The 18,576-nt window shown below is 37.9% G+C and overlaps 1 protein-coding gene across 1 annotated transcript in view; it reads right to left on the bottom strand.

The window, feature by feature from the left end:
• LOC134799026 (microtubule-associated protein futsch-like) overlaps positions 1-18,576 on the bottom strand; it is a 233,614-nt gene that overhangs the window by 48,896 nt on the left and 166,142 nt on the right. The window contains exons 4-5 of the mRNA XM_063771447.1: positions 16,624-16,852; positions 2,730-2,888 (exon numbers count right to left, since the gene is read on the bottom strand). Coding sequence (XP_063627517.1) covers positions 2,730-2,888; positions 16,624-16,852 — 388 coding nt within the window. The remainder of the gene's footprint in view (positions 1-2,729; positions 2,889-16,623; positions 16,853-18,576) is intronic.

The following is an 18,576-nucleotide window of genomic DNA, read 5'->3' as shown; positions in this document are numbered from 1 at the left end:
GACCGTATCCCCAGTAGACTGATTGTTATTGAGGACATTCTTGGACCTTTTTTGTAGGCATTAGGGTTTTTCCGCTGTTCGATTCGAATTAGAACAATTTGTGGGATTTGGAGACACGCCAATGAGAATGTTAACTGGCTTTTATTGAGTTGATAAGTGCGTAATGTTCTTCTGATACCTACCAATTTGTTTCCTATGTCAGTTGCTCAGGAGGTATTATCCAAATAAACTTAAGTCAAGTGGAATAAGTTTTAGCCAAGTGGGCCCTGATATATCGCTATGTGTGTCAGTATTACGTATTACGACGACCGGTCTGGCCTAGTGGATAGTGACCCTGCCTGCGAAGCCGATGGTCCTGGGTTCGAATCCCAGTAAGGGCATTTATTTGTGTAATGAACACTAATATTTGTTCCTGAGTCATGGGTGTTTTCTATGTATATAAGTATGTATATCGTCGCCTAGCACCCATAGTACAAGCTTTGCTTAGTTTGGGGCTAGGTTGATCTGTGTAAGATGTCCCCTACTATTTATTTATTTATTATTATTTATTTATTTATTATTATTTATTTATTTATTAATCAGTCAGATGACAGCTTAGGTATATCAAGAAACTCAGACTCGAACTGTATAGTTCAAACTCTCTCGCGAAAAAAAGGCTACTCCCAACTTTGGAATGGAAAATTTGATGCTCGTACTTCTTCCGCTGTAGTGTAGGTACTCAAACTTAGTACCTAAAATTAAAAACGTATGTGCCATGTACTCGCTGCAGGCGTTGCTCCAATAGAAGATCCTTGAAACACATTGAAACTCGAACGATAATTTGCTAAAATTACGAAGTTACCTACATAAATATTTCTAAAATAATACGAGTTATTTATACACGGTGGCCAAAAAATAAGTGCATTCCCGTTGCCAGGGAGGTTTTGGGATTATGCTGAGCAACTTTTACTATGGCACTAACCCCGAAATCGTGAAAAAAAATTTACCCTTCCATAGAAAATGGACCAGTTAAAATGTATGAAACAGTCAAACTCTTTTTTCGCGATTTCGGGGTTCGTCCCACAGTAAAAGTTGCTCAGTATAATCCCAAAACCTCCCTGGCAACGGGAGTGCACTTATTTTTTTGGCCATTGTATATAACGATATGTACCAAGTAGCAGATCAAACAACGCGTCCAAAGTAATTATCTATCTACCGTTCTAACAGCTCAACAAAAAGTGATTTCTTTACTATTGAAGCTGACTCTACAGCCATCAACCACCGCGTGAGCACAGATCTCGCAAACGGCCTTGCCTCCACTTGGCGCGCCGCCAGCGAATATTGCCTCCAGTGATATATCTTTTTTCTCATCTCGGTGATCAACTCGATGGCTAGGTTTCTAGGGTTGAGTTGAGATTTATGTTAAAGCTATGTATGATAACTATACTCTAGAGTCATTCTCAAAAATATGTCTGAGATCTGCGATCTAATTGCCGCAACCCATATATTTTCATACAGAATGTTTGAAAAGAGTCGTGGCGATTAGACGCAACCGCATACATTTCTTCTTCTTCTTCTTCGTTACACTCTTTACAGAGTGGTCGTGGCCATTATGGAAACTTTTGAGCGACTCGTTTAACCACACCACACGTCGCCATTCCTCCCGTGGAGCTGTTTTCCGTGAGCATTCACTTACTGTGGCCGACACCGGTTGGGTTTATTTAGGTTGAGGTAAGTTATTGTTTAATTGAGCCCCTATTACACGATCGGCAACAAGGTTGCCGACGACCTTGAGGTGTACTCTGATGGTAATATGTTGTTATGAATATGATTTACCAGTGTTGCTGAATGATTTGATACCATAACTTTAAGATCATCAGCAGTTCCACACACCACAAGATGTAAAAAATATTTGAAGAATCCCCTCAATTTCTCCAAGATCACGTAATCAGACCTTGACAAGATCCCAATAAACCAACTGTGAAGTAAAAACCGGACAAGTGCGAGTAGGACTCGCCCACCGAGGGTTCCGTCCTTTTTAGTATTTGTTGTTATAGTGGCAACCGAAATCATCTGTGAAACTTTCAACTGTCTAGCTATCACGGTTCATGAGATACAGTCTGGTGACAGACAGAAGGACAGACAGACGGACAGTGGAGTCTTAGCAAAAAACAAACACCACGACGAAAGAACCTCCCTACTCCTCCAAAATTTTGAAGTCGTCAAAAATAATGAATCTCACTCACCAAGCATGTTAAAACCGTTGATTCCAAAGAGCGCGGCGTTCCCCTGCCCGCCATAACACGACGGGTGGTTGAAGCGTATGTTGCCCGCCACGTCGGAAGCCTCCAGCAGGCGCTCTAGGGTCGCTGGAGTAGGGCTCCAGGTATGCTGGAAACCTCACTCACCCAGCATGTTGAAACCATTGATCCCGAAGAGCGCGGCGTCCCTCTGCCCGCCAGGGAACACGTACAGAGTGGGGTGGCTGAAGCGGATGTTGCCCACCACGTCGGAAGCCCCCAGCAGGCGTTCCAGGCTCGCTGGAGTAGGGCTCCAAGTATGCTGGAAACCTCACTCACCCAGCATGTTGAAACCGTTGATCCCGAAGAGTGCAGCGTCCCCCTGCCCCCCAGGGAACACGTACAGAGTGGGGTGGCTGAAGCGTATGTTGCCCACCACGTCGGAAGCCCCCAGCAGGCGTTCCAGGCTCGCTGGAGTAGGGCTCCAAGTATGCTGGAAACCTCACTCACCCAGCATGTTGAAACCGTTGATCCCGAAGAGTGCGGCGTCCCCCTGCCCGCCAGGGAACACGTACAGAGTGGGGTGGCTGAAGCGTATGTTGCCCACCACGTCGGAAGCCTCCAGCAGACGCTCCAGGCTCGCTGGGGTGACGTAGGGCTCCAGGTATGCTGGAAAAGGAAGAGTATATTAAAAATAATGATAAAAAGTTTATTGCACACAAAATAGATACAGTAGAATGAATTTTTGTGACATCGGTTGGTGCTTTGTATGGTTACATAAATATAGAATTTCCAGGGGCGCGTTTAAACAATTTTGGGGAAATTATTTAAAAATGGGTAACTAACGAAGAATACCTACTTAATAATAGCAGAGACATATGTAACTTCGTATAAGATGAATAAAGTCTAAGGAAAAAACGTGCCTCAGAAATCAAGAAAAAGTAATTCTCGGATAGATGGCGCACACACCTTTGGCCTATGCTCGGCTAAATGGCGTGACGACACCGTTTCATATTTAACAATTTTAACACATAGATATCAGTGAATGAACATGGGTCAAAATGATATAAAAATAATAAAATCATTTATCCATATATATATACATTTTTTTGATAATTTTATACGTTTTCATTTTAAGTTTTAGTCGTGTGTCGATAGATGGCAGTAAATTTACTGTGACTACAAAATTTACTATGACAGGACCCCTCTATACTATATATTCTCTTTGATAATAGTTAAGAGGTCCATGTTGACCCGGTCCAGTAGTAGTAGTAGTAGTAGTAGTAGTAGTAGTAGTAGTAGTAGTAGTAGTAGTAGTAGGTAAGTCAAAAATATTAAGTGTAACCACAGTAGTTTCAAGCTTTTGAATAAAATTAAGCCTACAAACACTTCGCACTCTTGCGAGTTGCATGCTTTTCCGAATGAAATACATTTGCCAGCCGGCGAGGTAAAATGTTATGCATAATGAGAACGTTTTGAAACGAGTTTAAATTAAAAATGTATTTTTATTAAAACGGCAGGCAGGTCTCTTTGGAAATCTTCAGTTAAGAGTTTTATTGTTGTATATTTTAATTATTTTATACGCCAGCGAACACCAGTAGCCGCTGGGCGGTTTAATATAGCTATGATATGGTGTTAAATTAATTTGTAATATTTCCGCTTAGTTGTAAAACATGCTGTGTACACTTGTTTTAGATCTCGTACTAGTAGACGTAATGTGCTGTTTAGTGTACATAATAAAGTTATATAAAATAAAATAAACACTAATCAATGTTGGAATTTACTGACACAAGCCTACGTCATCATAGCCTGTGCCTACGTCATCATAGCCTGTGAACAGCATGATGACGTAGGCTTGTGTTAGTCACGTGGTTCGCGAGTCTCGGAAGAGAGTACCAGGCGGAGTATATTATTATACCATGATTTTAGTTGATTTTAGCAACCCTAGATTCATCGGGACGAATCAGTGTTCATTCAAGAATTTTCTGCCCTACTAACTCGACACTAAGACGACGTCGTGACATATTTAATTCAACTTTATTACGAACGGTGTAAGGTTGTCTATAGTTTGTGGAACTTAATTTAATTTATACACTTGAACGCACAGCTTATGATAATGAGGTGAAAATAAGTTTAGTTATTATAGAAATAACTTACTTAAAGTTGCGGAACTGAAAAGAAAACAGCTTTTGTTTTAACGGGCAGAAAACTACAAGTTTTGTTTTCATTGTAAGGCGTTTTCTCAAACCTTTTCAATTGTTTCGGATTATATTTAGTTTGCTTATCAATCATCATCAATCTTCGTTGCCATGTCCGGCAATGGCCACTCCATCAACAATTCTTATCCGGATTATGAAATGCCCTAATGTGGCTCGCAAAACCAAACTTACTTATTGAAAGCTATGGAAAATACAATGATTATTATTATTATTGATTATACATTACTCTGACAGTGTTCAAAATTGGATTTGATGGTACAACATGACGCAATGAATGAATAACATTTCCTCTAAAACGTACAGCTATAGACTCACTCTCTGTGTCGTCGTATAACCTTTTCAATCTGTAATCTTTTTTATTTTATTTTATTTTATTTGTGGAAACTCTTGCGAGCTTACACGTGACCCCAAAACGCTTAATACAAGATAACAAGATAAAATTACCATATAAACAAATGTAATTCGCTAATAAATAAATTAAATACTTTGCAGAATTATATAAAATTAAACTAGATTACACGAAATAACAATTGAATAAATGTGAAATTACAATCAAATTTTTGATGATGCGAACCAGTCCAAAATATAAGTAACGCATACTTTCTGCTAGAAAACTACCATCTTCTACATAACTGCCTTTACCCACCGCCTGAGAGTGGACCTATAATAAATATTCATGGTATTTGGCGACTGGTCTAGCCTAGTGGGTAGTGGGTAGTGACCCTGCCTGTGAAGCCGATGGTCCTGGATTCGAATCCTGGGAAGGGCATTTATTTGTGTGACGAGCACAGGTATTTGTTTTTGAGTCATGGATGTTTTCTATGTATATAAGTATGTATATCGCCGCCTTCTATCTATCGCACCCATAGTACAAGCTTTGCTTAGTTTGGGGCTAGGTTGATTTGTGTAAGATGTCCCCCTAATATTTTATTTTCAAGAAATTCTTCACTAAATGTAGTCGATTTCATTAAATAGACTGTAGAACGATTGCAGAAACATAAGCAATTAACAACTAACGCCAGCTTTCTATAAATAAGTACCAAAGAAATTACTCGTCCTTATTGGAAATACTTCAGGTGTCCACATACGGCTGTTTACGCCGCTTCATAATAAATGGCCATTCAAGGCGCTTTTACCTTATTCGAGCTATTACCACCCGGTCTCAGTACATTTTCACATTCTTAGAGTTCAAATCTCTGTGGCAGCTATCGTATTGGAAAGGCTATGAGATTGCACGAGATTTCAGGATGTATTTCTATACTGTTTAAGGTAGTGTTTTGTACGCGAAGTGGATATTGGAAAAGGTATTGGTTGCTTTGCGATATAGTGGTATTTGGTCGTGTAATTCTTTGGGCAAGGCGTTAGACGGCTTCGGTTTAGATGTATTATTTAGAGCTTATAGCTTTATTGCAATGGGGGAAAAGTGTTACAAGCTTATTTGAAATTATGCCTTATCGGACATCTTTGTTAAGGTTACCTGGTTTAGATAAGATATGCGATGTGTAGAAATTTACTATGAAATCGAGGACCTTTCACGTAGTTCTACCGTTCTACGTATTTGGAAAAGTTTGACAAAACTTATACAAACATTTAAGTATATAAGACAAAACATTACAAAACAAAACACGACCTAACAGTCGCTGAATGGAAATGAATTCGAAGAAAAGTTTGGATACTTATAGAATTTTAAACGAAAAGTGTTCAAATGCGAGAAAGTTAACAATATATAGACACTGACAAATATACACTGAGGGCTCAGTAATTGGGTTTTGAGTACCTAGCCAAGATGCCAATCGTTTGCGCTACAACAACGAAACGCTATCCGTCTCTCTATTGCACTAATATGTACCTAAGAGTGATAGAGAAACAAAAAGCGTTTCGTTCTCGTAGCGCAAACGATTGGCATCTTGGCTAGGTTCTCTCGAAGTCGTCCTACTACAAAATCATTTTTATGCCGACCGTTTAAAAATTCAAGGTGCACCGCAAGTCTCGGTCAACTTCGCTTTGAGAAGGCTCTACAATAGCTCTGAATGGACAACTTGGGGCTTAGTTACTGAATAACGAGGTTTATTGAAGCATGCTCTAACTTGTACGTACCTACTAGAACTTTGTAAAATGGCGGCGAAAGGAAAGGGGGATTGGTCCATTCGTCGAGCTCTTTTTCTTGTAAGTACAGTCAAAGAATTTATTTCATCATTTTGCACTTTGTCACAGTGATAATTGGGATGTTTCGTCTACGACTTGGGACTTTTATATCGGGAAATTTCTGTCGAAAAGCATCGTTTGGAGAAGTGAAACTGCTGATGAAGACATTGATATGAAGACACACAAGACTGTGATATGAAGTGAGAATAAAATAAATAAAATAAATAAATAAATATTAGGGGACATCTTACACAGATCAAACCTAGCCCCAAACTAAGCAAAGCTTGTACTATGGGTACTAGGCGACGATATACATACTTGTATAGATAAATACATACTTATATACATAGAAAACAACCATGACTCAGGAACAAATATTAGTGTTCATCACACAAATAAATGCCCTTACTGGGATTCGAACCCAGGATCATCGGCTTAGCAGACAGGGTCACTATCCACTAGACCAGACCGGTCGTTAAATGAATGAATGCAGAATGGGAGCATGCTCTTTTCTTGAGCGCTTGAAAGCCGTATCAGTGCGGAAATACCGCAGGCGACGGTTTATTCAACAGTTTACCACTGTTATAACTAAACACAGTTGTAATTTATGATATCGCTTAAATTAGCTACAACTTTGTTCGATACACGCTATGAAAAGCCCTTGAATTTACCTTCAAGTAAATTAAACAACGCTATAACTCATACGAGACAATGTGAGCAATTTATGAGTAACACCCGAAAATTCCTTACACTCGCGTTATGCATAAATACATGCTAAACGGGAAATTACGCACTTGCCGGCGGCGGCCTGAAATACAAGTTTGCGCTCAGATATATCAGAGCAGCCGAGGTGCTCACAAATACCTGAATACGTCTCTATTGTCAAGGCGCTAGAGTGCGTGTTCAGATATTTGTGAGCGCCTTAGCCGCTCCGATATATCTGATGGCGAATGTACCTACAAGTTTGTTCACTTTGGAAGTTTTAATCTTCTCATTTAATGTTCTGTTGTAATTTTAATAACAAAATTTAATGTTCATTCATGGGACCTTCTGTCTTGAGAACACGGCTGCCCTAAGCAGAAAACAAGTAACCCAGTTTTGACAAATTTTTGAGGAGAGCAAAAAAACGTAATTTGTCAGTTTTGTTAGGTATTTGGTCTAAAATGTAACATCTGTTTATACCATTATGTTAAAGGCGATAAAATTAAGCTTATACAGACTTTATTTTTTGTTATTCTTGTATATTAAACTTTGTACGGGCATAAAATGTTTTCTGTGTAGTTTACTGCCCGAAAATCTCAGAACCATTCTACACAAATTCAAGTATCTCGTGTTTAGCTTGGAAATAGCAAGCACTTTAGCTTCTTAAATATTAAACATATTTGGCTCTCCGCTCAATAACTTTTCCAATTTTCATGCAATTCTGAAGGAAATGGTACCAAATGAAAGCTAATAACATAGGCTACCGAAAACTGATTTTTATTTCTTTCAGGTTTATCGACTTCAAAATCCCTGTTAGATAATAACACGCTTGAAAAAAAAAAATATTTTTTTATATATTTTAAAGTTCTTTTCTATTGGAAAATAGACTTATTTTTAATTAGTGATTGATGATGCCATCCTCGTACCTTCTGACACATGGTTATTGGTACTTATTTCATCGATTTTATTTATTTTCAAAGATTATTTTGTGATACGATGACCCATTCCTTCAACAAACCCTCTGTCTTCGTGGATGGGTGGTACCTACAGGATCCTGCTTCCGAACTTTTCTTTTTTAGGGTTCCATACCTCATAAGGAAAAAACGGAACCCTTATAGGATCACTTTGTTGTCCGTCCGTCCTCCGTCCATTTGTCTGTCAAGATCCTTTATCTCGGAAACGCGTGGAGGTATCGAGTTGAAATTAAAACCATATACTCAGGTGTACATTCCGTTAAAGATGTAGAAAAAATCAAACATCTACATTAACGTAAAAAAAGATACGGTGGTTTATGCCAAAATACGTAAGTATATTTCGACATTCTCAAGGGATTCAAAATTTAAAGGGTACCTAAGTAGGTGGGTAGTAGGTAGCTAGGTCAACGAGAAGTCCCGTTGCCCTAGAACTATGAAATTTGGCAAGTAATATTGTATTACATTATAAGTACAGGAAATAATCTGAAACTATAAATTTGTAAAAAATAAATAAAATCAATAACTAAATTTGTAAGGAACGCTCGGTGGGCGAGTCCGACTTGCATTTTTTTATAGTCCTATTTGACAGACGTGTTTGATAGGAATGAGGCAGGTGCATGGAATGGTGAGAGCTGGTGAGTTCATAAAAATCTATATTTGGGGACAATCTTACACTGGTTGACCTAGCCCCAAATTAAGCAAAGTTTGTACTATGAGTACTAGGCGACGATATATACATACGTGTATAGATAAATACATACTTAGGTACATAGTTACTTTATTTACTATTTAACTTTACTTGTAACAAAATAAAAATCGAATTAAATCCTTCAAGTCAGTTTTACCTATTTCTTATAAAACCATATCGATCTGAAATTTTCTGATATACACCTATTAATATGGTAAGTATATGTAATTGGTGGATCGCTTTAGTGGCTAGAGTTAAACCAAGAAAAGTCTGCAGAGATTTTGACAGCACAAGCTCAATCTCGAGAAGTCTATTAGTAGAGTTAGACCAAGAAAAGTCTGCATACGAGTAGATGTTGAGAGCACACCAGTGCAGGTGTTATTTTAAACGTCAAACTTCTATGAAATTATGACATATATATAACACTGGCACTGGTGTGCTTTCAACATCTCTGCAGACTTTTCTTGGTCGAACTCTACTAATAGACTTCTCGAGATTGACCTCAGATGATTCACTTTACCACATAATAAGTGTCTTTATAAAAATTCAAATTTTGGCATTAGCCTGGATTAAATATTTCCCTTTTGGTCAATTGAATACAGTCAGTTGTTGTTTGTTTCTAATTTTTTCCAAAACCTTTGGCACGGATACGGCATAATTATGATTTTCTCTTTCTTTGGCGTATTCTAGTGTTCTGTTTTCATTACTGTAGAGTCTACAGTGTAGACAATACAGATAATTTTAATTGTTTTAACAACACTTTTTCTTTAAACTTAAATTTCACAGACTTTTCACCTTTGACAGGAATATTGCTAAGAAAATTTGTTTTCTATGTATGTTTTTAAACAAGGTACCTTTTGTATAAGTATGTAACTAATTTCTAACCTAAATCGCAGATTGTGTTGGGAGATACTTGTTTTACCATTGTAATAAACTAAATCGCACTTACGAACATCTACGCTAAACTCAAGTATCTCGGTCATCTATATGAATTACAAGTATCTCTGTTTAGTTACTTGTCTTTAGCGTAGAAATGGGACATATACTTGAATTTAGCTTAGAATTCAGGGGCAAAAAAAGATACTCGGATTTTAAAAACACGAATATTTTGAAAACTACACATTATTTTACAATTATTTTTTTGGTGAAAGATGCGCCTGAAATTGTAGATTCCGAAAATCCAAAAACACCGTTTTTGAAAATTTTCGAGTTACTTGTTTTCTGCTTAGGGCAGCCGAACAATCAAAATCTTTTGCCTGCCGTGTGATTTTATTGAAGATTAGCGGCCCGTCCCGGCTTCACACAGATTATATCTGATGTAAAGCGTGATGTTTTGCGTCTAAACTCCGTCAAGATCATACTATATGTAGTCATATAATTTGAGAACGCCCCTATGGGGCTTGTGCTTTGGATAGCACAAGCCGTAAGCACAAAAACTGACCGCTATATATTGCCAGAATTCCTGTGCAATGAGGAAACTACCGGCCCGATTCGAACTTTAAGATACATCAGTTAATAGATCTAGAAACGATATGGATTAGATATGTCAGCGTCAAATATTACGTTTCTTCAAACAAAAACGCCACTTTTGACACTGACACATCTAATCCATATCGTTTCTAGATCTATTAATTGACGTATCTTAAAGTTCAAATCGGGCAGTAAGAGGAATAGAAGATTATGTTACTAAGATAATGACACTGTCTCACAGTTATGAACAGACAGTGTGAATGTTTAACTCCATTATACCCCGTATCGTAACTCCTAAACTAGTTAACAAACTACAGTGAGGCTCGTGCATTATGCGCCGCCATCTTGGAACTAGTTGTGGGCTGAATTACTTATTAACTCTGAGTTCTGTGATGAATGACTCTCTGTTGTTCGTTGACTAGGTACCTCATATACGAGTAGGTGCTAGTAATAAAAATATGTTATTTACGCTACAAGTGCGGAAAAAAGGAAATCCGAAACGAGTGGCGATAGATTAAAACACGACCAAAGGGAGTGTTGTAAATGGACACGAGTTGCGAATTACCTATTCGCACGTGTATTGTACAACATTTTACAGTACATATGGCCCTTCAAACTTGTTACATAATACACACGGAAAGTGCTCTTTCCCGCACTAGTGCGGGAAAGCAGGATCATATGTACTGTAAAACGCTTTTTTGGCGATTAACATGCGGGTGTTACAGGCAAAAGGACAGTAAAGTTAAGGTGGCGACTGACTTGTAACATTTCGATGTAATGTAACGTTTAACACGTTTCTAACCTAATTTAACTAAGCATATAAAGCATGTAGAAACTAATTCTAATTGAAATGACATATGCAAACTGCATTTCACTCTGACATTCAATGGAAGCCATTGAAACTAATAACAACGTATAAATTCTCTCAAATAAACCCTAATACAACAATATAAAGTCTCTTTTCGTAGAACACGACATTGCAAACTACATTTACGCTCAGTGCTACGCCGTAGATGGCCGTAGCAACGTTCGTAGCGCGTAGCCTCGTAGCAGTAGGGTAACAAGGCTGCAAATTGTGCGAGACATGTTGATGAGCGAATTGTGAGAGTAGGGTGCCTGCAAAGTTGGAATAATTTGAGGCCGCGAGTTGCGAGTAATTTGAGGCGAAGTTTTGCGGGCGTGTAGGTGTTTGTTTGGTACATGTTGTGGAGTTTCGTTCGCGGGGAAATTATGAGTATAACTTTTAGATGCTACTCACAACACTGTATATTATGAGCACATACAAAGCTTAATGTTTAAGGTTTAATATCATGCTTAGAATAATTTGTGACATGATTTTATCTGATGTAAAACATAATAGATGAAATGAGAAATGCACGCACGAATGGTAACTAAAGTGTCATAGAAATATAATGTAACAAGTAAACACCAGACCAAAACAACAACAGAACAAGTAAATTGAATACAGTTATTACGATCGAGATTTGTCAAAGTCCTATCTTATCTTAAACGTAATGTTACCCTATACAGTGCACAAGAGGGGTCGTTAGTGTTCAACCTACTAACACATCTGCATCAAACCGTCTACAAAATAATAGAGTTGTTGACACATGTTGAATGTATAGCTAAATCTAGTTAAATAGATAGAAAATTAGCAATTTATCACAATAAATTGGAAACTTAAATAATACATGGGATTGAAAAAAAAACAAAACCTAAAAGTTAAAAAACAAATTTTTCAACTTCTAAATAGGAATAAAATAATGATACCATTCGATTCCTTACTTTTTATTTAAAAAAATATTGTATACCAATAATATACATAAACGCAATATTTCACCGACAAAATCGCAATTTCCTTGTGTTCCATACATCGAAACGGCGGTATCGTCTTGGGTCGTCCCATTCGTTTTTCGTCTAGTTCTTAAATTAGTCCTATTCTGCTTTCGTCACGCATTCTACAGTGAAAGCCACCGACGATTGTGACGAATGTAGAATGGGTGACGGAAGCAGAATAGGACTAATTTAAGAACTTGACGAAAAACGAATGGGACGACCCAAGATGATACCGAAACGGCCTCTAACGTTACATGGTGACGTCACGATGTATTGCCATTTTGTTAGAAGCGTTTCGTCAGTAAAGTGCGGGTGCCAGACTTTGACCATCATTTGTGAGTTTTATATTGCTTTAAGACAATGGGTCCCATACAGACATTTGATCCTCAAAACAAACCTGGCTCCAATTTCACCACGGTGACAGGTGCGACAATTGTAAAACATCACTGTTGCTGACGTCACAGGCATCCATGGGCTACGGTTACCGCTTACCATCGTGCGGGCCGTTTTCCTGTTTGCCACCATCATTGTTTTATTAAAAGAAACTTTATTATATCGGAAAAAAACAGATATTTCTCTTGCTAAGTTTATGACAATTGTCACAAGAAACACTACAATTGTCACGAAATTCCGACATATAACTCATTACCTGTCAAGAATTACCTACAATTCTTCTAAATCTTGACAATTGTCAGAAACTTCGCAAAAGAAATATCTGTTTTTTTCCGATATAATAAAGTTTTTTTAAATAATACAATGATGGTGGCAAACAGGAATATGGCCCGCTCGATGGTAAGTGGTAACCGTAGCCCATGGATGCCTGTGACGTCAGCAACAGTGATTTTACAACTGTCGCACCTGTCACCGTGGTGAAATTGGGGCCTGATCGATTGATACCATTCTTTAAAAAACCGGGCAAGTGCGAGTCGGACTCGCGCACGAAGGGTTCCGTACCATAATGCAAAAAAAAAAAAAAACAAAAAAAAAGCAAAAAAAAAACGGTCACCCATCCAAATACTGACCACTCCCGACGTTGCTTAACTTTGGTCAAAAATCACGTTTGTTGTATGGGAGCCCCATTTAAATCTTTATTTTATTCTGTTTTTAGTATTTGTTGTTATAGCGGCAACAGAAATACATCATCTGTGAAAATTTCAACTGTCTAGCTATCACGGTTCGTGAGATACAGCCTGGTGACAGACGGACGGACGGACGGACGGACGGACGGACGGACGGACGGACAGCGAAGTCTTAGTAATAGGGTCCCGTTTTACCCTTTGGGTACGGAACCCTAAAAATATCAAATACCCTATTGTGATATAATAATACATCTGTAGATCCAAGAAAGCGGGGATTTTATGATATAGGAAGCAAACGAGCGGACAAATTGCCTGATGTTAAGCAATTACCGTTGCCCATGGACACCTGCAACACCAGAGAGGTTGCAAGTGCATTGCCGGTACTTAAAATGGGAGTAAGCTCTTTTATTCAAAGTTTGAAGGTCGTTTCGGTCCAGAATATGGGCCGGCAACTATCATGAATAATGACATTACTTTGAAGGAATGACATTTTTAGTGATAGTGTAGGAATGAAGGAATGACGGCAAGTAAGGAAGTTTTTTTAAATATCTTCCTTCAGTATTGGAGTTATGTCAATGTAATGATACTAGACATGACATTACTACTGACAGTGAATTTAGAATAATGGAATCAGAAATGACAGAAAAAATGACGGAAGATAATTAAGTTACTAAACTATTTTTGAAGTAATGACAAAATAATGACATCATACTGATAGTGAGTGGAGCGCAGAAGTAACGCAAAACTGAAAATGTATTTCAGTGTCTCATTTTCCCTATAAAGTAAACGTCTATATATTCTACCAAAGCATTTGTAACGTGTAACCAATTTCCATCAATTCCACACGCTTCGCGAAAATCGTAACCGTATCACAATCCGATAAAAAATCTGATGGGATCGCTATTGGATTTGACTGTCAATCATTCACGAAACTAGGGCGAGCAGTATTCGGGCTTTGGAAATCGAGCGTGATTTGATATTGATTTGACAATCTTCTTCTTCTTCTTCTTCCTAGCCTTAATCCCATCATTTGGGGTAGGCTCTCCTAGTAATTCTTCGCCAGGACTGTCTGCCCCGGGTCGTCTGGGCTGGTATTTTTGCTTTGTTTAAATCCCTATTTATAGTGGCCATCCATGTTTGTCAGGGGACAGACAATACTTGCCGTAATCGCTTGAGGTTACACAGGTTGACTTATAATTTAGGCGTTAAACTACAGCTAATTTCCTATAATTTTAGTCCTTTTAACTAAAGGACTAATCAGGTATTTTTTTTTTTCTTGAGGTAAAGTCAAATCAGTATAAAATCAAGTTGACATTTCTAAAGGTCGAATGCAGCTCCTTGGCGTATTATGATATTGATATAGCAACCGCTTAGCGGTGAATACCGATGTTCATAAAAATGACAATCCATTCCTATGGGAGTTTCATGTGTATGAGGTCAAAAGTTTCGTTGATATAAAATTGTTTTTGTACATATTTCCATTTTTATTTCAAGTTCATTTAATCAATTTGACATCGAAATGATATGTTTATGATGTTATTTCGTTATCGTTCGCATGTGGGTTTCCTTCACTTCAATTTATACTTGTACGGTTAAGTACGAGCAAAATGGGTGCGAATGATAACTATATATATTTTATAATTCAGTGTGGTTTTTTTATATGTTATTAGTATGTTTTTTTTTCCCTTTCTTTCGCTGTTGTTCAGTATGTATAAATTTTAGTGTCTCTCTCTTTTTTATGTCTGTTTTTTGTGTGTCGCTGGCGTATGTGTTGTCGACTCATAGTTTTAAGTCAGGTCCCCACTGAAAACCAGCGCCACGGATTGCCGCGGCATTATGCTGAGTGGGGTCCTATTTTAGCGTCCAATGTTTTTTATGTTTGTATGTCTTTGTTTTCTAGATGTAATATGTTGTGGCGTTAAATAAATGTATTTTCTTTCTTTCTTTCTTTCTAACTGCCCGATTCGAACTTTAAGATACGTCAATTAGTAGATCCAGAAACGATATGGATTAGATGTGTCAGTGTCAAAAGTGACGTTTTTGTTTGAAGACACGTCACATTTGACACTGACAACACATCTAATCCATATCGTTTCTAGATCTGTTAATTGACGTATCTTAAAGTTCGAATCAGGCCGTAAATGACATTCTTCATGCATCAATTTCATGTCAAAATGTACATTTGAATTGGCCTCCTTGGCGTGAGCGATTACCAAGGTTGTATCGAAACAAGATCAAAGCCTTAACAAATCATTTAATCAGAATCAGTGTACCGTCCATTCGAATGATCGCCTGCAATCAATTTCCACCTTTAATTGAAATATTCGGCCTATATCCGAGCATGAATAATTGATCATACAGCGACGATTTTAAACGACGGCGGAATTTCAGCGATGGTAAAAATAGTCTCAGTAATAATAATGATCGTTTTGATAAATTATGGAATGAGAATTTTGTGTTCTCTTATTAGCGCGCTAGAGACATGGATGAACTAAATTTTAGTTTATAGTTTATGTTCAAAATAAGATAGATAACGGGAGGCTATATATATCTTTTATTACGTACATTCATCCTTACATTAAATGAAGGATCCTAATTTTGCAATGTTTCACAAATGGCATGACTGGGAGTTTGCTCCACTCGTCGCCACCGCTGGTAGATCAGTGTATCTCGATGAAGTTTGAGTTCTCAAAAGTCCATAATAGTTTTGTTACATAATAATTATTATTATTTATTATTCAGAGCCCACTGTGTCCCACTGCTGGGCAAAGGCATCCCCCCTCTTCCTCCACTCGGCTCTATTTAGTGCAATATCTGGCCAGCCTCTCAAGAAGGAGTCCAAGTTATCCCGCCATCGCCGACGAGGCCTGCCGGCTCCCCGGTTAGACTCGTGGGGCTCCCACTCTGTGGGTAACTTGGCCCAAAAGTCGTCCGGCATTCGGCAGACATGACCAGCCCAGTCCCATTTTAACTTGGCCGCTTGCCGAGCTACGTCCATTATTCGAGTCTTAGAGCGCAGCGTGGTGTTTCGGTTGTCGGTTTCGTTACATAATTATTCAAAAATATTATCTAAACACTCACCAATAAAGTCCTTAATGGCTTGCGAGCCAGAATCGAGAATATCCGTAGGGTTCACCCTAATTTTGCAATGTTTTACGAATGACATATCTGGGAGTTTGCTCCACTCCTCTTCTCGACTAGTAGAGCAATGTATATTGATGGAATTGAAGTTGTCAAAACCCATGCAGGCTTTCTTATGTAATTGTTCAAAAATATATTCTAAATACTCACCGAGAAAGTCCTTAATGGCTTGCGAGCCAGAGTCGAGTATATCCGTAGGGTTGACCCTAATCTTGCAATGTTTCACAAATGGCATGTCTGGGAGTTTGCTCCACTCCCCGCCACCGCTGGTAGAGCAATGTATGTCGATGGAGATCGAGTTCTCGTAGGCCCTGATGACGCGTTGGACCTCATTCTCTTGGTAGGCGTCTGTGAAGTCTGCGAGGGAGAATGTGCCGTCCTGGAACAATATAAGGTTGGTTATTGATTGAAATTGCTAATTATGAAGAAGTCTGTTCATGCGTTTTAACCTTTATTGTTATGACTGGGTTTTAAGACCAATGGCGATGGATCAAGTATTTTAAAAGAAAATAAAATCTTGACTTTTATATTGGAAACAAGGACGCAAGAGATTAAAATTACGAGTAGGTAAAAATTCTAAGTATGTAAACTTTTCCTTAGGTCTTGTTTAGGTATTATTGATAATAGGTAGGTAGTATTTATTTAATAGTTCCGTTTAAACTATTATCCTAACGTTCTTTATAAGTTTAAATCGGGGTATTTGACATAGCTACCTATTAGTTTGTAAAGTTTTTGTTGTAAGTAAACATGTTCGCTTGAATATATACCGGGTGTGGCCTGTAACATGAGCAAAAAATTAAACTGTAGGCTGTACTCCTCATACTGACCAACATTTGTTCAGCGACTTTTAAAAATAACTTGTGGTTTGATTTTTATTACACTTTAAAGTTTACTCTAAGACGCAATGTATTGCGAATTTTGTTATGTTTAAGGCGTGACAAGCAACGTCAATCACAATAATATGGCGTGGCGATGGCGTCCATTGAAGATAATATTTATTTTGTATGAAAAATAGGGAGTCTAAATACTTCATAATTTTTAAAAGTTGTTGAACAAAAGTGTCACCGTTTGAGGAGTACAATCTACGTTTAAATTCTTTGCTCGTGTTACAAGCCACACCGTGTATAACTACATACTTAACATTATTGTATTATTTAATATATTTAACATAACATTCTCCACGCAATATATGTATTAAAAGTAAACGTAGGAAAGTACTTAATACGAAAGAAGATAAATGGCTCCACGGAGCACTTAAATAAATCATGTTTGCGAAGAGATTTAATCTATTTAATTTTATATTGATATTGCGGAATCTCCATTGCAAACGAGCTCTAAATTTGAAACTGAGGCAAAGTTTCGTGAATTTATTTCATCAGATATTATTCTGGAATAAAGTTATGCTCAAACTAAGGGTAGGAGATAATGTTTGATATATCGTTTCGTAATACCTATATTGCCTATATTAGTCACAGTAGAGAGCATGGGGACCACTCGGCAACCTTATCTTAAGAATTGGCACAGGCACTAGTTTCTAGTCTGACGTAAGGTATAAGGGAAACTTGGCCTTAATGGTCTTATTGGGGTGAATACAGTATCTCCGCGATATTTTCTTTCATTGAAAAGCGGTACGGCAAGTACCTAATGTTCGATAGTGTACGTACCTATAAATTTATTGTTTTAATGTTATTAGCAATATTTTTTACTGAAAATGATCTACAACCTTCGGTATGTATTGCATCTACAGCATTTAAGAGACAAATACGGTAAATATTTATGGTAAAACATATCACTTTCATCCTATGGATAACTGATAAACTTCATAGACCGCAACATCAAAACAATTTCATTGTAGAATTCGCGCCGCCCGTATGTCACGTCAATAGTGACACGACACCTGACCAAATAACCAACCGGCCGAACCTCTCCTAACGAACCTATCACACTATGCTGTGTGCAAATCGTTCCAGTATGTGAGCGAGACAGTATGCACGTATAATCGTATATAGTGATATCCCTCTCACATAGATGGTTAACAGTCCTCAACTGTGCGTTTCTCCAGGAACTTCCTACCTCGCACAGTTTTACTGTAAAATGAACTGT

This window comes from Cydia splendana, chromosome 17 (genome assembly GCF_910591565.1).
Source record: "Cydia splendana chromosome 17, ilCydSple1.2, whole genome shotgun sequence".
Lineage (NCBI taxonomy): Eukaryota > Metazoa > Arthropoda > Insecta > Lepidoptera > Tortricidae > Cydia > Cydia splendana.
The sequence above is the reverse complement of the archived record's forward strand: the minus strand, read 5'-3'. Positions and strand labels throughout refer to the sequence as shown.